General features: G+C 35.5%; 1 protein-coding gene across 6 annotated transcripts in view; it reads left to right on the forward strand.

Moving 5' to 3' along the window:
* PHKB (phosphorylase kinase regulatory subunit beta) overlaps positions 1-7404 on the forward strand; it is a 75680-nt gene extending 68276 nt beyond the window's left edge. For all 6 annotated transcript variants that reach the window (XM_032195390.1, XM_032195385.1, XM_032195386.1 and 3 more), the window contains 5 exons: positions 76-210; positions 2111-2240; positions 2713-2820; positions 4074-4214; positions 6557-7404. In XM_032195390.1, the coding sequence (XP_032051281.1) occupies positions 76-210; positions 2111-2240; positions 2713-2820; positions 4074-4214; positions 6557-6694 (652 nt within the window). In that variant the 3' untranslated portion in view covers positions 6695-7404. The remainder of the gene's footprint in view (positions 1-75; positions 211-2110; positions 2241-2712; positions 2821-4073; positions 4215-6556) is intronic.
* The last annotated feature ends 16354 nt before the right edge of the window (positions 7405-23758 follow it).

Here is a 23758-nt window from a genome sequence, read left to right on the forward strand (position 1 = left end):
TATTTTACTGGACTAAATTTTTATCTTTGCAAATGTTGTATTTAATTAATGAATGTTTTCCTCCCTTTACTGCAGATGGATTATCCATGCTATGAAGTATGAATTGAAATTCCGTGCCGGAGATATGCCAGCCAAGGACCTGTACCAGATGTCCCCTAGTGAAGTGAAGCAGCTTTTGCTGGATATTCTTCAACCACAGCAGCAGGGGAGGTAATGAGATGCGTGGGGTTCGTGTCACCTGTCCTCATTCCTAATAGACTGTTCAAGTAATTTGCATTTCTGAAATACTTTGTATACATCTTAAATCAGCAGGTATCTGCAATCAGTAGTAACACTTACTTAAGGAGAGGTAGAAAAGGTGCACTTTTTCATTCTTTCATCTGTATCCAAGTTTTACAGTTGTTTCTTTTGTAGTGCAGCTTAATTTTTCACCCTTATCCTTGTGGAAGCCTTAACTTACAGTAATAATCTATATGATTTGGCAATACTGTGAAGCATTATATTCCTCAATGTAGGGAAAGGAGTCAGAACTAGTCAATACTGCCTACTTAAGTAACTCATCCTAAGGAAGACAAAATTAAGTTTGTCTGCTGCTCAGGGCCTTTTTTTTCTAGCTTATATGAATTAGGAATGGATTTTCTCTAGAATACTGAAGAGAGAGCTTTGCTGCCTGAAACTAGTTACAGTTTGGAGAAAGGATTATAGGTTGCCAGAAAGAGCATTCATTGTGATGCAGGCATGCAAGAAAAAAAAGTTAAAATTACAATATTTCCACTTACCTATATTGAAAAGACTGAAGTTAAAAGTCCTCCCATAGGTTTTACTTCTAGTTAAATTAGATTAAACTTTGGCACATAATACTGCTGATAATTTTTCTAGTCCTTCACTGACTAGATGATGGCAACTACAACTTTTGCTCACATCATACTATTTTGTTCCTGCCCAATTCAAAATCCACTCTATTTTTTAAATCCATTCTATTTTTTAGATCTGTAGTCTTTTAACGCTTGAGAAACAAACTCCTTAATGTGGTCTCTGTTCCCTTTTATTTAATTTGTATGATGTGGAATCTCTCTATAGGCCACTATACTATATATTCTGTATTTTCTCACATGCTTTTCAGTGTCTCTGTTGCAGTTATTAATACCAGCTTTTTAGTTGCTGTCTCGTGTTGATGTTGATGTTATTTCTCTCAAAACCTTAACAAAAGTGTTAATTTACTTGTAATCAGAGCTCTGCTTCAAAGGGGAGTTGTCAGTACTCTTACCTTATGAAAACAGTTCCTCTACTAAAAATTTGCAAACTAACAGTGGACAACAACGTTTGGGAAAACTTTTCTGTTAAGTATGTGCAGTACTGCTACTCAAGACTAATCCTGTACTTTGAAACCACCAATACGAATCATATCGATGGCTGCCAGTTCTTAGAATTCTGTTGCTGATCTATCAGACGTTTTTGTCCCATGCTAATCTACCTTTAGCAATTGTGCTGAAATGCATTTTTCTAACCTGGTATTTGAAGTAGGATGATAGCTTTTTCTAATCCACTACCTACCACATTTTATATTTTATGGATGTGGAATTTCTTTGAGCTATATTTATATAATCACTTGTTTTGCCTATATGGTATGAGGAAACAAGTCTTACTATGATAGTTAATAAAATGGATTTTTTTTTTCTGAGCTTATAAATTTGCCTGTCATGGGAACCAAACAAATTTTGTTGCTAAATACACAGTGGCTTCTGTTTTATGCATGTTTTGGTCTTCTGCGACTTAATTGACAGTCATGATGAGTTCAGTCTATTACCTTTACTGTACTGCAATGGATAGACTTCACAGTTTCTTTGTGTGTGTGGCTTTTTTTTTCCCTCCAGGTACATAAAGCACAAACACACACATAAGAATGACATTCTAACCACTACTTTCTGAGCATCGTGATTTTATTCTCTTCAGAGCCTAACATCCCAGGCACAACATGTACTGTGTATGCATCATTAATAGGTGTTTGCTATCACTGCTTACCTTACTGGCTTATACCACGGAACATGTGACTTGGTTCAGAATCTGAAACAGCTTTTTGTTTCCAACTATCAATTTCATTTGTCCACAGAGGCTGGCTTAACAGACGACAAATAGACGGTTCTCTGAATCGAACTCCTGCTGGATTCTATGACAGGGTGTGGCAGATCTTGGAGAGAACTCCTAATGGTTTAATAGTAGCAGGGAAATTTTTACCACAGGTAAAACATGCACAGGTGCTCAATTATTTCTGCTCTACATTAACAATAATACCATTCACCATTAATTGTAATATTTATTGTACGCCATAATATATGACTTCAGGATAATTTGTTCCTTTTCTGATATATATATATATAAATTTTAAATTTTAAATATATATATATATATATATATTTTTTAAATCATACTTACTTTTTCGTTCTGAGTAAAGTGCAAATAGGATAGAATGGAAGTAATTTACTTCTGTTATAACATTTTTGTAGGATTATAAGACTAAGACGCCCTTTCCAAGTCATGGAGTCCAAAGCTGTGCTGTCACAGGCTCTGAAATCTGCTTCGTATTTGATGCTGCAGTGGTCATATTTTTTTAGCTGTGTATTATTTATTTAGCAAGCACACAGGCTGTATTGGGGTGGGGAGTGACTTAATGCAAACAATCTTTTCTCTGTAAAATTATTATTCATTTTTCAGCAACCAACTTTATCGGATATGACGATGTACGAAATGAATTTTTCCCTCCTAGTTGAAGATATGCTGCAAAATATTGACCAGCCAGAATACAGGCAAATTATTGTAGAGGTATGTGGCCTACAGTGGAAGGAATTTCATAATGTGCATGTGTGTTTCTGCTTAAAATAAATAAATAAATAAAATTTGTAGAAATATAATTTTAAATACAAACAATTGCTTCAGTGCTTTCTCCAAGCATTTTGTGTGATTAAACTGATTACTGTTAGCATGCTCAGAATATATTAAATTTTCACTGTTTTCCTTCTTTAGCAAATAAGTAAATACTAATGAGAGTGCCAATATACTTACGAAGACTAATTGTTATATTAAGTCCTTAGCCTGTGCCTTTTCTTAGTGATTTTCCAAGTCTAGGGAAAAATGTGCTCTAAAACATCAGTTTGCCCTGCAATAGCTTCTTCTTTCCCATTTTGCTGTAGCTTTCTAGCAAGCTGCTTTGTGTTACTGACTCAACTTTCAGTTTCCTAGGGTTTTAAAGCAAGAGACTTTTTTAAACTCCTTCCCGCACCAGTGCAGCTAATAATGGATACTTCTAGAACAGATCAAGAGCATATGTACCTTTGGTAACTGACATCTGTGCTGTCAGCAGTGTTCATTGTTAGTTCCCAAGCATGTGTCTCGGATGCCTGCGAGTTTTTTTCCCACAGTAAAATTAATTCAAATCCATCTCAATTCTGGCTAACAGCTAATGGTCATGCTGCTTGCTGGAACATCTCCAATTTTTGCTAAAAGAAAACAAAGTTATCAAAAACAAAGATGACCAATATAGATTCTACTGCCTACTTCTATAGGTCACTCATGATACTTGTCTTCCTATTTTAAATCTTTTAGATATAAGAACTGTACATTTTCTTGAACCAACATTTTTTGTGTCTCTTGGCTTTGCTGTTTATGAACTTTGCCATAGTGCAATTATCCCATGTGTATACATCAAAACATCAATAGCTGAGGTTCACTGCTGCTTTTCACTCTCTCCATTGCCTGAGCACCATTGTTTGTGCAGCCTCTCACTTAACTGAATAAGCTGGAAAATAACTTGACTCCCAACGTGAGATGTTAATGTCAATCTTTTCTGCAGTGTCCTTAACTAGGTAGTCACCAGAAATTCTAACTTTTCATGAAGGTCAGCTTTTTTTCAGTGACTCTTTGATAAAAGTCACAGTTCTTTTATCTACACACTTACCTGTGCCACTATTAAATTGCTTCCTGCTTGAAACAAGCATATGCAGTTATTTACAATGCTTTTTGTATAACCTGAATTTTAACAAATTGAAGTCTTACCATCTTCTTCTTCTGCCTTCTAGTTGTTGATGGTCATATCTGTTATTTTGGAGAGAAATCCAGAGTTAGAGTTCCAGGACAAAGTGGACTTGGACAAAGTGGTGCAAGAAGCATTTCGTGACTTTCAGAAAGATCACAACAGGTCAAAGGAAGATGAGAAACAAGTGAGTAAACTACTTGTTTTTAAGACTTTTATAAGACAGTAAGTGTCTTATAGCATCTACTGTTCTTGTTGAAGTTTGCTTTATTTTTAATATTGTGCAGAGAAAAAACAAAAAGCAAATTGATAAGGAGTTCAGAATAGAACACAAATACAAATGAATATACCCAGATGCTGCATAAGTCTGCCAAAAGCCTAAAAGCAGAAGTAAAACATGCACTTACTTTGTTTATTTGTTTCATTTGTAATTGTGAATTCAAAGCAATAGAGTAAGGACACTCACAGTGTTAGCCAGCTCTGAAACGGATAAAGCTGAAATGCTTAGGATGTTCACTAAAACAGTAAAGAGGTAATTGCAGTGCAAAACTAGAATAGTTTTCTAGTTTAGAATACCAGAAATTTGTAAGGAAGCAAAACCTAATGCTCAGCAAGTATGAATTTAGGATCTTAGTTACTAAGATACTAAGAAAAATTTATTAACCAAAGAACTCATTGACAATATTAATGTAAGAATTTTAAAACCAAAACTGTTAGCTACTGATTTTTCCACTATGGTTGCATTCACAAGCTAGCAAGCTTTTAATCTTTAAGGCTTAAAAACCAAATAAACAAAACTTGATCATCAAGTAGTTTTTAAGATTTACTTCACTAGGATTTCAGGTTTTATGCTTTAAAGGGCTGTAAGCAGTCTCACTACAAGTTTTGGTGCCTCAGAGCTCAGTAATTCTGTAGTAAAGCCAAGTTCACTTGACTGGTTGAAGAAAGAAATGAGTCAAGCAGTAGGACAAATCCCTCTGCTACTGAGGATGTTCTTGCTCGCTCGGTCTGGCATTGTATTGTGCACAATATATTCAGAGAGATCTGTGCTAGCCCTGAAAAACCTATTGGTTCATAACACTTATATGCAAAAGCACTGCCTGTTGTTTAGCTATTTAGAGATGAGGAAGAATGTGGTGCTCAAGTATTTTTTCAGAAGTTTTAAGGTTCACTTTCTTGTAACTACTTTTGTGTAATGAGACTTGAAAGAAAGCCACATAGCCTTAGCAACACGTCACCTTGCACAATACCTTTGTTTTTAAAAGGACATAGTTTTCTTTAAATTATGTTTCTTTTGGCCTCATCATTTTGTGAGGGTAATGATTTTGTGGTTGCAGCCATAGCAAAACCAGACATATCATCCACACAAATGGCTATTAAGTGCCAGCTCTGCACGCTATCTTGTTATATGCTACCAATTACAGTGACAGGCTGGAAATCCCTATGGCTGTAAACTGAAAGAAAAATCCTATGCAAAAAATGATTTGTACTGATGCTGCCCTAGCTTCCATTTAAGTGATGAATTTTCTTTTTTTACTAAACCAAGACCTAGTTAGAATGATGCCTTTTGTCTGTTAAAGAGAAATCCCAATTTAGAGTTGTGATTAGTATGTTTAAAGAGTTGGAATTTCCAACAACAACATACATGAAAAATTTCTGAAACATTAGCGTCCTTCTTCCAAAGTATATGCCCAGTGGAAGTTAACTGTTGCCTATCTGATGATATTCTGTCTCAGGTTTTCGTAACAAATACTGCTAGGAGAACTCGTAATTTGTCTGAAAGGTGTTCTTCCATTCAACTGGTTTGCAAATATTTTGATTTTTTCCCCCTTTGAACATGTAACTAGTATTAAAAGTGATTACTCCAGTAATTTCAAACACACCCTAAAACTACAGAAGTCTCATAGTTTCATCACACAATTTCTACCCTTGATTTAATAATATAATTGGAAAGTTTCCTGAATTGAAGAGTTGAACCTTTATTATAACAGCCAATATGTAATTGGAGAAAAAGCAGCTGTTTTAACATCATTAACTGAGCAAAACAGGTGTTCAGTGAAGAAAACCTATTTGCTAATCTTATCTGATTAACGAAATGCTAACTGTGGTTTAGTTTACTTCTTCAATTTTTATTTTTAAATAACTCTTTAGTCAGTATCTCTGCACATGCACTCATGGACCTGGATCACAATCATATTGTGGTAGCACAGTAAGTTACCACACAGTAGTCGTTTATCTGCGTGTTTTAAGATAGCAATTGTTCTATTACAATTGAACAATACGAAGAAAGTAGCACTGGAAAATTCAGAAAGGATATAAATACTACAATATGCTTTATTAATGTTTTCCACATGTTCAGATAGTACATGTAGAAAATATCTGAAAATTGAGCAGAATTATACTATAACTTTACCGTTTGAAAAATACATTTGCATTTCTAACATATCCATGATGTTTCTCCTGTTCACTTGAGTTTGTCTGCCTTACATAATCAACACTTAACAGAAACATCTTTTCTCTTTCCTGCAGGATGACATGACTGCATTCTATAACACTCACCCAGTCGGAAAAAAGGGAACATGCAGCTACTTGAGTAAGGCTGTGATCACCTTATTGCTGGAAGGGGAAGTGAAATCAAGCAATGATGATCCTTGTACTGTTAGCTAAAGCTTCAAATACAGCATAGGAGTTGCTGCTTTATTTAGGGTTCTATGTATTTTGCATGCACGTATTAAAATACTGTTTTGAAGAGTAACCCTGGCTAGTAATACAAATATGTATACCATCCTTTGCTAAAAAAAAAAAAAAAAGTGCCATTAAAGACACGAAGTGCACCTTAATTTTCCTTTCTCAACTATGCAGCATGATACTGGAAGCACATGAAGTTAGTCCTGTGATATCTTAATTAAGTAGAATGGTATTGTACCTTTGATATTAAATTTATGCATTCACCATAACTGGTATCTTAGGTATAAGGACAGAATCTTACACTGTATTTCTCTCTTATTTATTTATAATTACAAACAAGTTTATTGTAAATTCTAAATTAAATTCAGAAAATACTGTAGTTAAATAATGCATACCAAATTGTGGAAATGCAAAACCTAGATTTTTTTTGTTGTTGTTTTTTCACACAAAATAGAAGTAAAATAATTAAGAAGTTGTTATTCTTAGAAAAAAAAAAATCAGTTCAATTAACAGCAGGCATTTAGTTGTTTGGGTTTTAATTTACCACTTGATACACAGGTTTCATTGTGAAAGAATGGCTTTTTTTAAGCTCTAGCAATACACATCACTGTAGTTTCCCAGTTTAAGTATTTGTATAAAGGGAAACACATGATAACAACATAAATAGTTTTTATAAAAAAAAAAAAAAAGCAAGCAAACTGTATTTAAAATTAGTATCACTGAAGAAAAAGCTTTGTATTAAATGAACTATTAATGCATGAAAGAATTCAAGATAAATTTATTTGTCTCCCAAATGTGTGAAAACATTGTATGCTAAATGCTTTATTTTGGTAAAAGTAATAAAAATAAAATGCTTTAAAAAGAGAACTTTCAATAAAAATACTTTTAGAGTTATACACAGACTCTCACTGAGTTTAGTGGCAACCTTTTAATGCGCTACTGGGTGAAAACCACTTCTAAAGCTTTAGAACTGGTCCTAAAACATTTTAGTAATGGAATTTACAGACAGACTACAACTCAACTGTCAATAAATTGTTGCCATTTTGATATTAAAGGCAGGCAATTCAAGTCAGAGGGCAAAACTAATGTCAGAAGTGATGGAGTGAAGCTCAGTATGAGAGAAGTACTGAGAAAGGCAGTGGTTAGTACTTCCCTGATTTGCAGAACTTCCCTAGCAATCACAGAATCAATCCTTCTTAAACCAAAATGGTAGCAGAATTTGCTTTTGAAGGAGGACAGTAAGCTATTAAGAAATACCTTGCCAAGGGATGCAGAGAATTAGGAAGGTCAGAAAAGCTAATTTTGGGTTAATAGTCAGGATAGTGGTCCTACCACTCATCCTTGCACTTAACCATTCAGTGGAGGGTGGTTCATGGGAATAAAGGCTAACACAGTTTAGTGATTTCTGGATACATTGAGTGTTAGTATGTTTAATATTGTGTAAGGGGCTATAGAATTGCTTTATCTACAGCAAGAAGGTAACAAACAGCAGAATCAGTTGGCAACAAGCTAAACAAGCTACTAGTTTAAACAACAATTCAATATATCCTCACTTTTTTTTTTTTTTTTTTTTTAAAGTTTAGTACTGTCTTAAGAATTACCAAGTACAGCAAATCTACCTGCTGGGGTTGTTTGTTAATTTTTATATTGTTTGCAAAGCTATAACTAGCTATGGAGCAGTGATTACATAGGTAGTAAGCATGTGTCTTCCTAGTGTTTTAAAGAATACTCTAAAACTGATGCATCTCTTGCAATACAAATACAGAACACAACACACAGTCACCTAAAGGACTACAGTCGTGTCAGGTGGAAATCAGCCACAGCTCTGCATTATGAAGATGCTTTTCATTATCTTCATTTCTATTTTTCTTTAGGTGACCATATTTCTTAATAGTACGTAATCAAAAAAATAATGGAGAATGATGCAGCTTACCTAACAAGATAAAGGCGGTTTCCTCAGCAGGCCTGGCATGTTCTTCCCACTGCAGCTTATAGACCCTTTGACCAAGTATAGTGCTGTTTGAGAAGCTCTTTCCTTCATTTATGAAAACAAATAGGAAACAAGTTGTTTAGCAACCTATTTTTTGTTCCCTTCCCTCCCCTTCTGTTTCTCCCTTTGATATGTCTATGTTGCGTTAAACTACTTAACACAACATATGTCCATGTTGTGTTAAAATATTTTATATGGATGAAAGAACAAAAAGTGGATTTCTGCAAACTCCTCAAAGCCTGGCTGCTTAACCAGCACTGTAGATAGTTTGTAAAACTCTTTGAGACAGAAGAGAGGTAACTCTTAGCAAATGACAAGCAGACCATACGCATGCCTCTGTACTATCTCACACTCCTATTTTCCTACCTGTTCTCATCTCCCACTTAAGCCATCCACTTTTTTTCCTTTTTTTAAATATAGCACTTAAGTTGTTTTTTTAATTCATTCACCTAAGCAAACCACATTTTTCTCTGCTGTTAACAGTAGTGGAAATACCACCTTGCAGTGGCAACGCCTGATGAAATAAACATAACACCCCATTCCCTACTCCCAAACTCACCTTGAATTTTGCCCAAGCCATCATCTTCACATTGAGTTACTGTGACATTTAATAGGTGTCATGTTCACAGACATTTCAAACTGCTCCATTCCTCAAGAGAATTCACATGGTAAAAAGCTGATGCAATTCAAAATCTATTCTCTTGACATTTTTTGCTGTTAGCTTGTTGCTTTCTTCTGTATGAATTTTGCATCGTGTTTTGCCTGCTATCAGTTTGTGCAAATGACACAGAACTTCTCCTTTACATTTAAAAGAAACAGACAACCAGACTATTAATAAAATCCATCTCTGAGAACTTCTCTTCGTTACATTCTAACCCACCACAGCAGAAAATGTAGCAAGAGATCCTTGATTTGAACAGGCTGTTGTAGGAACAATTCTGAATGTGATGCTATAAAAACAATGGCAGCTGGGGGATTTTTCTTAATCGAGGTCTGTCAGCATGCAGCATATTTAATAACAGCAAGCTTAGTATCCATATGATAATACCATTAGATAGCTACCCTTCCGCTTTTGTTACTTAGATCTTAAATACTTTTGTTTTCACTGCTATTTAAAATATTTTCTTGAGCATTACACGTGGATTTAAAGACATGAAAACTCCTCAAGGAATCATCAGGATTCATGATCAGTGTCATTATAAAACAATATTTACATACCTCCTACAGTTTTCAAAAGTCTACCTACTTGACCAAAAGTATTTTTGAGACTTAAAATTCTTAATCATTCTGTAAAAATGCTTTTCAGCTACATGAGTGCAGAGAACAAGTCAATCTTTATCTGGAAAAAAAAAAAAAAGGTAAAAAAAAAGGTTAATTTGAAGTACCAATACATCAACTTTTGTTCTAGATCACCATTCTGATCTCTTTCTGCCATCCTTACTTTTTCTTCTCTGATAGGAAAAAAATTCAGAGTTCAAGTCCTGATTCAAAACCCTGTAAAGCTTGTCCAGCAATGATTACAATTGGGTCTCAAGTTTGTAAGAGGAAAAAAAAATACTGAAAGTGGGAGTGGTGGAGCAGTCAGATGCCTAAAATACAAATTAAGAAAATACAGAGGTGCAATTAACTCCACTGAAGCCTGTAAATCTATCTCATCCCAAAATCAAACAAGAAAATGACTTGATTGGATTTTTAGATAATTATGATCCAAAAAAAATCCTGCCAAACACATTCTGTTCTCCAAAAGCATGACAATCTTTTGAACTACACCCTAACAAGTCTTGAAGCATGAGAAATGAAAATTAAAAGCAAAAAAAAAAAAAAAAAGTCTATGCTTTGCCATAAACACAAAAAATAAATATTGTGAAACACTGCTGATAGTTCAAAGGAAATGTACTTGGTTACATACACCATTCTTTCCTACTTCACACCTTTCTTACTGAAATGTGGGAGAAGTCATGGGCTGTGTGCTTGAATATGGGGAGAAGGCAGGAATGAAGCATAGCTGGGGTCTGAATTAGAGAGAAAAGGTATTTTCTCTTGGCTTAGTGGGATTTTTTGTTTGTTTGGTATTGTGGGACTTAACTAAGGAAGTTGTATTCCATTATGTAGCACTGTAATATTAGGAACTAAAAACGTCAGACAGGTATTTTTTCCACCTGGGCAAGTTTTTCATATCGGGTATTAACACTTGGAAGAAAAACAAATGTAGAAACACCAGGTATAATGAAGATAAAAAATCTACTTGTGTTGAGTCTTACCTGAATCCGAAACATTCTCCTAAAAGGTTTGCAGGAGTTCCTTACAAAAACATTTTGTAGAAGTGCGCATTTCAAACAAGGGAAAGGGGAGAGGGGAAAAAAATGATGACTTCCCAGTCATCAGCTAAATGCACATGGGATAATTTTTGACCTAATCGGAAAATAAGTTGCACTTAAGTCTCTTATTCATAACACAACAAAACTTAAAGGTGAAAGAGGTGCTGTATAGAATAAATGTTTCCTGATGGTACCAAACAGCAAAGTCTGAGCTAACCTGAACCTGATCTGTACAGGTAAGTGGCATGAACAGCCCTTTCATAGTGCCACTAGCTACAATTGTTAGCAGAAGTTGAGGCCAAGCACAAGGGGGAAAACGTGACATGACATACAGAAAAAATGAATAAAACATGTTGCAATCATTTCTTACGCAACTTCTACATTAGTTAAGCATTCAAATGAAAAGAGGCCTGGAGACTCGCTGCTCGGATTGCAAGAAATCACTCGGGTGCAAGTGGATATAGGAAGATATCCACTTTTATATCACATCAAGGTAGTAAATATATAACTTAGAGAAAGCAATTGTTGGTTAAAAGAAACAAAATAAAACAAACAAAACAACAACAAAAAACACAACACACCAAACCTCTTTCTACATCACTGAAGAATGATTAAACTCAGACAATGCATGTGTGTCCCCCCATGGCTTATGTTCCAGAAACTAAAATGCACACTAATTCCCATTCAAACAGGAATAGGAAAAATACAGAACTGTGTCTTTTGACTTCATTGCCTAATCTTGATGCAAGAAGCTGAAGTTCCTGCTTTGCTTATGGAAGGCTACTATATTGCAAAGTGGTATCTGCAACAGGGTTGTCAGTTAGCCTTGCCTGTAGAATCTGAAATTACCGATTTTGCTTGTGTATGAGTCATTAGGCTGCACTTCAGACTCTCATAGGAGATGACTAATCTAACGCATAGGCAAACAAACCCAACAATTTTCTCTGATCCACTGGTAGACAGTATGTATTTAGTTAGGTATGTTACACAGCTGAGCTTCTGTTTCCTGAAGATAAATCATGCTGCAAAGTTTATAAAGGAAACGTAAGCAACATGCTTGGAGAAAATTTTAGAACCTTTGCTGTACTTACAGTGTTTACATGCTTCTACTCTATTACCTATGATAAGAAAATATAAAAAATATTAGCAGATTCACATATACTTGGAAGGTATCTAATGTTGCTGGCTAGGACTTAATAATACACAAGTAAGAAGAAACAAAACTGTCTATACATGAAACACAAAAAAAGGAATAGTATTAGGGATCATAAGGTCTTCAAGTAATGCCTCCAGATTGCTGGTACCTAGCTAACTAAATCCAAAATTATTTTCTTTGTGAACAAATGTTCACTATTAAGTTGCTTTATCTCAAGTGCTAGGAACTTCAAGGGTTTAAAAATAAGTGTAATGATTGATTAATTGATGCATTTTAGTCTTTTGGAGATTTTTACTCTGTATTTTAGTTTTATTGCATGAATATCAAAATATCAACGCTGAAAAATTCAACAAGCTCTTAATTCTGTAATTCCATCTGCCTGTGTTCTTCCAGAGTATTTATTTTATTCTTTTCACCTGGGAATTTTCATGAAAAAGAATAATTATCACACTGCAACTCACTCTTTATTATGGTTATCATGTATCTTTAGAGGGCTTAAAATAGCACTCATTCTCCTTGTGTTTGTACTTTACAAAATGCCATCCTCCTTCTCAAAGAACTTATCTGAGTGTAACACAGGAGAAAACAGACAGACAGAGTGAACCAGGGAAAGGAACACAAGAAAGGCTTGTGGTGGTGTCAGTGAGTGTGACTGCTGTAATCCCTGCAAGCAGCAGGCAAAGGAAAATGTACTTTAAAAATTGCTTCCTGGCCTTGTTACTATTTCAGAGCACACCTAGAAGATACAATGGTAAAAATATCAATGAGCAGTTTTACCTCGTGATCATTTGTGCTCCCACTACCGATTAGGGGAGCAACAGCAGGACTACACAGGAGGTCTTTGGCCAACAAAGTCCTAAATTGGTAGCAGTATCTCAAACATAACATAAAAGTTTCCTAATATTAGGGCCTAGAAGATAACACAGATCCGTCTTATCATGATGTTAATATGACAAATGACCAGTGTGCTTCTGAGACCAAATGGCCTTTTATCTACAGAGTCCTTTGTTCTTTTTTTATTTTTTTTTTAAGCTTACTAATTTATATATATATATATAAAAAATAAATCAGGCTTATTCCTGTTCCTTTCACTATCAGTACTATAACTCCTGCTGAAATCAATTACAGCAGGGTACAAGTTCTGTGAGATTTATTCAGATTCCCAGAGCTACATCCAAGAATAACATTAAACTTAACCAATCTAATGAGAGCTATACTAAACATCAGTAATGAAGATGCACACTGGGCAGACAGAAAGAAGGTTTCCTGGCAAAGAGTGACTCACAGAACAACTGTCTCTGTGTGTTCCAGAGACAGACAAAATAGGGGATTTACTAATACTGGTGATTTTCATTTCAACTGTCTTATCACAAAGCCAATGAAACTAGAGCTGCTATAAAACTTCTAAAAATCAACAGGTTTCAGGAGAATGAGACAAATCTACAGTTCTACCTGTGAATGCTTTACAATAAACGTTTGAGTCTAGGTCCATAAATTCTTGATCTCAGCATCACATTCAAGAAGATGAATTACACATTGTTTATGAAATGTTAAAAATACAAAACAAATAGCTGTTGAAGCTTGTATCTTAGCTCAGCTCTCCTTGTAAAACGTCAAATACTCAGCAGAAAGTTTAAATTAGAGCCATGGTTGGCACAGATGTAGTTGACACATGAAAGTACTGAAGTACCTAAGACTTTTCCCAAGAGAAGTACTCATCTTAATTGCTTCAATAATGCCTTTAAAATAAAATAAATAATAAAAACCAGTAGATCACAGAGTATTGATACATAATTAGAGATACATGTATCTAAGTAGCCTAAACAATGTAATTTCATATTTCTCTTAATTTATTTTTAATTTTATAATGTTAATTTGTTTTTTGCCTGATGTTCTACTCCAGATCTGCTTTGGCTGACAGCACTGACAATGTGACTGATATTTTTGCTTGTCCCTGCACTCCACAGTTACTTTAGAATACATGCACTAGACATTTCTTTATCAGTAATAAATGAAAGAAATGATCAGAAACAGGGCTAGCAGAAACCAAAATAGGTTATTTTGCATTTTTGATGACTTTCTGTGAAGGAAAGTGAAGTACTAAATGATCCAAAGAATCTTCTACTTAACTAGTATTGAATTCCATTTTGAATTCCATATGCCTCCTGCACATGAACAATCAGAAAATTTATAGAAATATTTCCAATGTCACTTTCCAGGAGTTTCACATGTCACATGAGCCCAATGCCATTCATTTGAATCATTGAACTTTTATGGCTTGCATAGGAGTCAACTCAAGTGACAGAGGAACAGACAGTATTTTCAAGGAACCAACTTTGGTATTTTTCCATGTTCTCCTGTAAGCAAGCTTGCTTTGCAGCAAAATGTCAGTTGAGTATTTTCAGAGTTTACAGGTACTTGACATCAATGAATTCATTTTTTCATGCTACAGAAAAACAGAAGCAGCTACCATAATGATGGTCAAGACTGATTACTGGAAGGAAGTATTCTGGAGCAATTGAATTTAAATAGAGCACACTATTTAAATCAGATGAGCGTTTATTAACAGAAGTTGTATACAATTTACAAGGTGGTGTTACTGCTGCTTAGCCAAATTCCCTAGGTTTGGATAAGAATTTCAACTTACCTTGTTAACTGATATTTAAATAGTTGGATATTCTTAAAATGTGAAGCTATTTTTTTATTTTTTTTACAGTGTAAAGGGGAAAAAAATAAATTTAGAGGAGAACAAGATCTAAACTACAGCCTCTTAATCTCACAAAGCAAATGCTAATACCTAGAACCATTCAAAATATTTTAAAACTATACTCAGGTAGAAGTTTGGCTCTGTAAAATGGATAACATGGGAATGCAAAATTTATCTTTAACTAGATTTAACACAGTCATTCCTAGATGAGAAGAATTTTACATGTTTGCTTAAGTTTTCTGACTTTGTTTCTCATTAAGTGAGGAATGAGTAAACACAAAGAGAGAGCATAAGGATCTTGGTACAAATAAGTAAGTATAAACTCAAACATCTATAGCATGTACAATAATCAATGACTACTGTTATATATGGAGTGGTAATACGTGTCGAGAAAATGGTTGATATTAATAAAGAAGGGGGAGATGTGCATGCCATGCAGTCTCGGGTTGTGAAGTTTCTGGGTGTTTGCCATTGTTGTTATATTCAAAGTTGTTTGACCAGTGAAAAGTTGTTAGGAAAAGAACTGCTGTGGGGAGAAGGATATAAGAGGGGAGCCTGTCCTCAAGACAAAAAAGGAGGCAACACGATGTGATGAAGTTATGTCATCAGTAAAGAAGCAGAAAGAAGGAATGAAAAGGAACAGGCTGGCAGAACGGAGACCAGGACAGGAACAGGCACTTTGATCACCTCATGAAGATAGGTTCGGCCAAACTCAGCAAACTGCTCAGAGAAGCTCATAGAAAAAGTTGCTGGAAATAGGCACACTGGAGCTGGAGAGAAGCTCAAGCTGAGAGAAGCAGAGCTGCACACACAGCTGCCCCTCGCTGGTAAGTAGTTGCACATTATGGGGAATCATAGGTCCTTAGAAACAAAGACTGTGCTGGTAACCTTACAGCTTATTCTCCTTATTAACGACAAGACAGTTTATGATCCTGAAATCTCGTACCAAATTGAGGTCAAGGTGTGGGACTCTTCAACCAAAAACGACAAGGTTGTGGCAGGGTTGCTCAGCATCTGGCGAGCAGTCTCTGAGGCCTTAAAGAGCCATGTGGGACCACAGTCAGAAATATGGTTTGCCAGACAGTGAGGGAACTGCGGGCTCCTTTACTGATCCAACTGCTGCGCCATCGAAGGCTTTTGCTGTTCTGTCCCCTGGTGACCTGGACGTGCCTTTTGACCCAGGCCCTATTGTTCTTGAAAAGGAGATGCTTTTCTTCGATCCAGGAAGATTAGGATACATAAGGCCCGAAGACCTAGTTGCTCGACAACTTAAAGCAAGACATACTGTTCAAAAGGAATGGAAAATGGAGACTTGTTTGTAGTCAAGAAAAGGAATGGAAAATGGAGACTGTGAAGTCATGGAACTTAAAGGATTGTTTGTTACCTTTCCTGATTGTACGTATGTATAGGCATACTCGGGTTTAGTGTGTAAAAGCAATGTTCTGTATATTTAGAATGTTTGATGTTCATGTGTTCGTGTTGGTGGAGCGTAGACTCCCCGCACACCCAGTGCTGTTTACTTGCCTTGTATAGCTTTTATACCTTCTATAAATATTCCTTTTAAAAATTACTAAATTCAGATTGAGTTGAGACTTCATTTATAACACTACTAATGCTGTTAGCTGAAGATTTTTTTTGATATACAGAAGCACAGATGTATTAAAAAACATTTCACATGTAAATGTTTACTCAAACAAAATCAGCTCAACACAACACACAGAATTCTCACTATAAATGCTCAGATGTTTCAATTAAATGGTGTCATTGCATTACAAGGTAGAAAAATAATCATTTATTTAGAGAGCTGTAATCTCCTTGCTTCTCAGGTGTCTATACTGAATTTTTAGAATGCTCAAACTGTTTGATCACATCTAGTATACAATACCCAAAAATACTTTTCAAAATTTCTAATTTTACCTGTTTCAGGCATTAAAGAAGATTTTTTTTTTTTTTTTTTTTTTTTTTTTTTTTTACTGTTAGATGGTTTTTGTTGCTTTCCTCTTGTGGTTCCACAATTCAGGATACCAGCTCTGTAAAACTTTGGATTAATCACCAAGAAGTTCAATACCCACCACAGTTACCACCATTAAGTTTCATTAGGATCAAGTGTAAGTATACGACCATAATTCTATTTTATGGACCAGAATACACACTACAGAGTTACCATGTAATCTGCCATAAAGGGGCGTAGATAGTAGTCCATATTATATCAAGGCAGCAAGCACAAAGTGAGCACACAAAAAATACACATACAAACCACACAAAACTTAAGCAAATAGGGCAACACTTACAGAATAACTTTTTGCGTCATTCATACAATTCTTCTGACCCCACATAAGGAACTCTCAGATGACTAAACATGAAATCATTTCCATCACATCAAATGAAAACAGTATAGTTTACAGAATTAAATAGATTTGTGGGTGCATGTGTTATGTTTTAAACCTCATAGCTACTTTGCTTTGCCCGGGTCACCAGATTTTTCTCTCCTATGTCAAGTGCTTTCACATTTCCTATCATACTGCATTTAAAAGTGCAAATGCTTTTACTGAAAGCAGAAAGCTGCCTGGAAAAAGTGAGATCCTCTTTAACAAATACAGCATGTCTTGCAACAAATTGCATTTGGTATTTAAAAACTACATTCATATTAATTCTCCATCCTTCACCCATTATTCTCACATTCTACCTTCCACAAGTCCCCTATTCCTGGCATTCTCTTTGGGAGATCATGAGATATTGTGGATAATTACAGTCATTTTCTACATATTTACAAAAGCATTTTTTACTGCTATTTATAATGCTGTTTGGCCTCCAAACACTAATGCAAAACAAACATTAACAGTTATTAAATGGAGAAACAGGGGTATTATTTAGGACTACTTTTATGGTATTTTACTCACCGTGATGTAAGTCTTCAGTCCAACCATTGCACATATTCTCAGAGCCAAAACACTCTTTTACAGCTCTTCTAGTAAACGTCAGGCTAGGATACTCTTGCTGGTATTTACGAATGATTTCTCTTTGAGCATCCCTAAAGACTGAAGGAGAAAAACAAACAACATTTAGAGCTGATACAGAAAAATCCTAAAAAATCCCTGAAGACCGCTAAACTAATCAAGTAAATATTCCGTTCTAATTTCAAGCTATTGCATATTTTATTCAAAAGTTATCAATTGTCCAGGTCAGTTCAGAAGATAATATGCCTTTCTATAATAGCTATTATCAACAAAGCATGGACTGATTACACTTAGCAGATAGCTGAAGAGCTTTGTCAACAAGCTTTTCGGCCTCTAATGACCATTGTTAAACATCTGACAAGAGAAGATCATTTCTTCAATTCTCACAAAATTATTTTTTCAGAAGAACAATATCAGATAGAAGTACCGAAGGATAGCATGTCCATTCCATAATAAGCAATATATGTGCAAGATATGGTTTATGTCAGCTCTTAAACCCAAATTGACACAGCTTGGGGTTATAAAACACTTATGAAAAAGTTTTTTTGTTTTTTTTTGAGTTATATTTTTGTGTGTGTGTGTTGTTTTTTTTCCTCTCCATATGGTTATCACTTTTGTTTCAATTAATCTTTTAGATGCAGCCTTCCATCCCTCAGCTGTAATGTGTATTACAGCAGCCAGACCTACCACAGCACGTCGCAAACAGTGGTTGCACTAACTACAGGAACCTGCAAAGCAGAGGTGCTCAGTTGTACAAATCTACTTAGCATTTGTGCCATGCTTTACCTCCCTCCCCAGAGGAATGTAATATCAGTGATGGGTCCCGCTGACACCTTCTCTGGGTTGTAGGCCCAAAGATTTATAACAGAATCAAAAGATACTTGTAAGCTTTTATTGTATATGTGGTCTGTGGAGATGCTACCATTAAACAGTATTGTTTTCACATCTGATTTTACTCCACCCATGGCAGTAACATCCAAAACCACCCCCCCAGAAGTATGTACACAAATCACTGATATGATGCTGGAAAGGATAAGTTACTGTATTCACCAGAATGCTTCAACATGATTGCAAAACAAGTCTGATTTGGCAGTCTGATTTTTTGATCTCAGCTGGAAAGAACCTGAAGTATGGCTAGGATTCTTCTCCCCACAAGAAACAACTGAAAACTACACCCTTACCACCTAGAAAAAGAAGTCACATTTCCAGCTGTAATAAATAAATAATCTCTCTCTTCAAAGTGCGGATGTCTTACATCAAACATGCAAGAGACTTCTGCTCCACAACCCCCAGAAGCAGCTCTAGGAGGTTCCTGTGACTCGTCAATGCGTCAATGAATAGGCAGATACCTGTTTAAGTAGCAAACTCAGGAGACAAGAGTCCCTCCTAATGCATTTTCTACTTAGATTTTCCATGGCACTCATGAACAAACATTACTGGAATAATTATAATATTACATAGCATAGAATGACACAGCTTGTTCAGAGTTTTTTGAACGTTCAAATACATTATTGTGAGACCTGCTCCTCAAGACTTTTTTTTTTTTTTTTTTAAGAAAGTTGTACTTATATTAAAAAAATTGATAGCAAGAGGTATCAGAACATGAAAACATGTGATAGTATGTGTGTGGGAACACAAATGTTTTTGCGTAGAGTTACATTGTTTAAAGCAAAGGAATGTGGTATTGAAATACTCTTGCAGTGGTAAGAAAGCTTAGCAGACAACCAGACTCCTTAGAGCAATTAGGCAAAAATCAAGGTGTCAAGTCAGATAAGTGAAGAAATGTTACCGCTTCAAAGAGTAAAGAAGTCAAAAGAAATTTGAAAGATAACAGGCCAGCAACTGAAAGCCACGGATTGTCTGTGAAGCATTGGATAGCTTGTGAACCTGGATTACCCAGTCAATGGGGAACAGGGGAAGGTCCCAGTCATCGAGAAACAAAGTATATAAACCGTACTGTGTGACTGGTGGGCACCCTCCTGCTTGTGGCATGGCCTCCATTGCAATCGCGAATAAAAATGCTACTTCTCTGAGATCCTCACCTGAGCCTGTTACACTACAGAGTGTTTCTCACATTTGGATTTCATTTGTCTTTGAAACTGGTTTCTGAACCCCTGTTCTTATGCAGACTTTGTCATTTTGCCCTTCCTGTCTTTTGATGGTTTGGGGAAAGACCAAGAGAGAAAGCTCATGAACTCTTGTAAAAGTAAGCTTTCTTCACAGAGCAGGTTTTCATATCCAGTCCTGTCAGTCTTTATATCAATTCTGTGACTTCACAGGAGCTTTGGGTCAAGCATCAAGTGACAAAATGAATTTACTGCCTATGGATAGTTTTTTTTCTTATCACTATCTGGTCCCCAGTACTGGAGTATTCCTTATCTTCAATGAGATTAAAAGCATACTTGTAAGAACTCATTAACTCATTTTGCATCTTCGAGCCTTTTTGTCAATCATCCCATCACAGCTAAAAAAATATCCGATTACAATTTCAAGTCCTGTACTGGAGTTGACCCTCTCATTTGCTTTAAATGCTTTTTTTTCAGAACACTTTACTTGTCATGAAAAATACCTTGTACATTACTGAATATAAATAATAAAGGTTAAGAGACAGCTGGAAATTAAGTGCTATGTGGTAAATTGACACATCCAAAGTGCACCATCACTACCCTAACTACTGTGCAATTTGCATATAGAATGAATAAGCCTGAAAAGACAACAGCGGTTTATTAATTTGATGTAATCTGCCTGAAAATGAGGAAAGCATAGGTAAATATTTGTATGTGGGATGCCATCTGTCTCTTTTACTCTATTATTACACACCGTTGTTTAGTTTGTATCTAAATGACCTGCTATGCTGGAATCCAGTTCTGTACCAAGCCTCAATAATAGAAATTATGTCTTAAAAAATATTTTACAGTTCCATTTGTGCAAGGATGTGACATGTTTGTATGGCACATGAGAGATGAGATGGAAGACAAGGGTAATTAAAGAATTAGTTATCTAACTCCACTATTCTACAGATAGAGGTAGTTCTTCCTTTCAAATTATTTATTTATTTTTTTATTGTTCTCCTTGCTTTGAAATAAAATCAGCTATGCCTGAACTGACAACTACACAACCACTACATGGTTAGTGGCAATGTCAAGAGACTGAAAGGAAGCCTCAAACCATTTAGATTGAATTCACTCAAAAAGAGACCAACAATCACCTGATCTGCATTCCTGTGTGCACTTTATCTGATTTTTAGATATTTTCAAACACCAGCTTTCAAATTTCAAACATATCATTTTTACATGCAAATACTTAGGTCAAACATCAAAATATTTGGCTTACAGGGACAGGCATAGGCAAAATCTAAATGTCTCACTCTCAGGTTAGTGGCGACCCTGTTAGATGGCCCAACTAATTCTCACCTGGGTTGGCGCAAGCCTTTGTCTAGTCCACTCTAAAAACTGTATCTATATCCAAATGCATTTTTTTCCCACCAAATCTTTACAACATGACACTACAGACAAAAAATCCCATACAGTCATGGACTCCACATCCTCACTGATACCATTTTTACACTTTCTAACTATTGCACCTTCATATTGTGCGTTTGCATTGCAAAGAGTATTGAGTATCTTGGGATAGTCTGACGGATGCAAGAGACAAAGCTAGATTTAATTAAGACTACTAGTGAATAAAACCATGCCTGTCTTAGTGGGACTGAGGCCTTCCTAAAAGTTTTTCTGAAAGAAGAGTCCTTTAATGTAAAGGTCACTTCTGACTGCTAAAGACAATGTCTTACATATTGTCATAAAACAAAAACAAAACAAAACAAAAAAAATGGCATGAAGTTATGATCAATACATGTATCTTTTACAGAAAATCTCAAATACCCATGCCTCCAGGTTGGGAAATGGCCTGGGAAATTCTGACAGACCTAAGATTTAGAAGAGAAAAAACAAACAACTCTGCAACTGCCTGGCATTACCCCCACAGCTTCCATGGATGCAACTTAGGTCAGCACAAAGCAGATGAAATTTTGAAATAAGTATTATTTTAAATTCCCCTATTTCACAAAGATCCTGATGACAAAAGATGTGCTAGAAATCATGAAATTCTTGGGTTGAAAGGCCACCTACAGTTGCTACATTGCTAAAGCAAAGTTTATGTAAAAGAAGAAAAAAAACTTGGTTTTCCCTTTCCATTTTAGGTAAGAAGAAATACAAGGAGAAAAGAGTGGTAATATCCATAAGAAAAATGTCTTCCAAGTAGCTAATTATTTTGCAACCACAAGATAAATTTATGAGGAAGCTAGCCATTTTTCTGGGGAAAACAAACAAACAGAGCATGTAAGTTTGCTTTTAGGATAGCTATAAAAGTTATATCTTTGCTTGTTTCTGATGATCCCAAAAAATGATACTCCAAGACAAATTCTGAATAAATCTAGAACATTTTTTTTAAACAGAAAATAATGGCCAGGAAAAGCAAACCAAACTAACAAACTAACCAACCAAAACACACAAAAAAGGAAGACCTTATGTGCTACCTCTAGAATAAGGAAGAAAACTTCCCAATTCATCTGCCTACATGACTCATTGGAAATCCTTAATACAGGGAGACAAATTATTGGAAAACACAAGAATGGCCGCAAGCAGGTAACAAAGACAGACGGCAGAATGAAAATGCGATAGAGGAGGTGCACTCTCGGGTAACAGAGATAAACTTTATTACAAGCTTTGTTAGCTTTTATTTGCTTTGATATGTAGTAGGAAAGCTCATTTTTAACATCTCATTATGCTCTCTGTATCATTGCATAAGCAAACCTAATGCCTTCTTTTTCTGATAAGGAAACAAGCTATATAATTCAACCTTCATCTTAAAGGTGTGGGGAAACATGACTAAATGTAAGGAAGGAAGCTTTGGATTTTCCTTCTAACACAGACTATTTTCACAGAGATTAACAAATGCTGCAAGGTTTGCCAAGAGAGATTTCTGTACTAATGTATTCTAAATTTTGTTTCAAAATGCAAACAGTTTTATCTTATGGATTCAATATTATTTATTAATTGCTCTGAGAAGAGCTGTGGAGCTCCTAAGATGCTTCGTGACAGGGGTGTTAATAATTCTTTCATGACAAAGTTTGTAATTCAGAAATTCCAAGCCTATATTCAGTAACCAGCCAGACCTAACATATTAATAAACTCTTTAAATAAAAGATGTAATATAATGTGAATCTTAAAAAATAAATTTCCTTTATACTGTGTGAAATGAATACTTACATATATACTAGTGGATTCAGATTTTTCTGACTTTTCTCAGCTACTGGATAGGGACACGAATTAATCACCCCTCCTTCATGTCTTACCCTGAGACACTTTGTGAGAATCCATAAAACAGTCTCTTAGCTCTCAGGCATTTACTGTGAGTGTCACATCATAAGGCTGCACATTTAGATTGTTTCCGCAGAGATCAGTCTGTTAATCTGCCCCTTAGCTCCTATTATCACTCTTTCACAGGCTGACAACAATTAGGCTGGTAGCAAGTTAATGAATATAATCCCGTTGCTTCTTTAACAATGCCTGGTCTGTCTGTTTTGTTTTTGCTTGCTTGTCTTATACCCCAAATTCCAAGCTCTTAGGGATAAGAATTATGTTTACATTTTTCAGGGCATGCTAGTCCATAACTAGGGCCCTGAACTCTACAAGAATAAAACATGACCTGTTTTTCTAGTTTGGAAATAATAGAAATCAAAGTTCTTGATACTTTGGTGGGCAACATGCACTACCCTAGAGAGCACATGGTATACTGACTCATAGAACCAAGTTTTAAGTGATTAGCACGGCATGCATACATGTAGGTATGAACTGACTACCTCATTCTAAATTAAGAGACAAATTAGATTTACAAGATATGTTAGATTCATGTAT

Source organism: Aythya fuligula, chromosome 12 (assembly GCF_009819795.1).
Source record: "Aythya fuligula isolate bAytFul2 chromosome 12, bAytFul2.pri, whole genome shotgun sequence".
NCBI classification, from domain to species: domain Eukaryota; kingdom Metazoa; phylum Chordata; class Aves; order Anseriformes; family Anatidae; genus Aythya; species Aythya fuligula.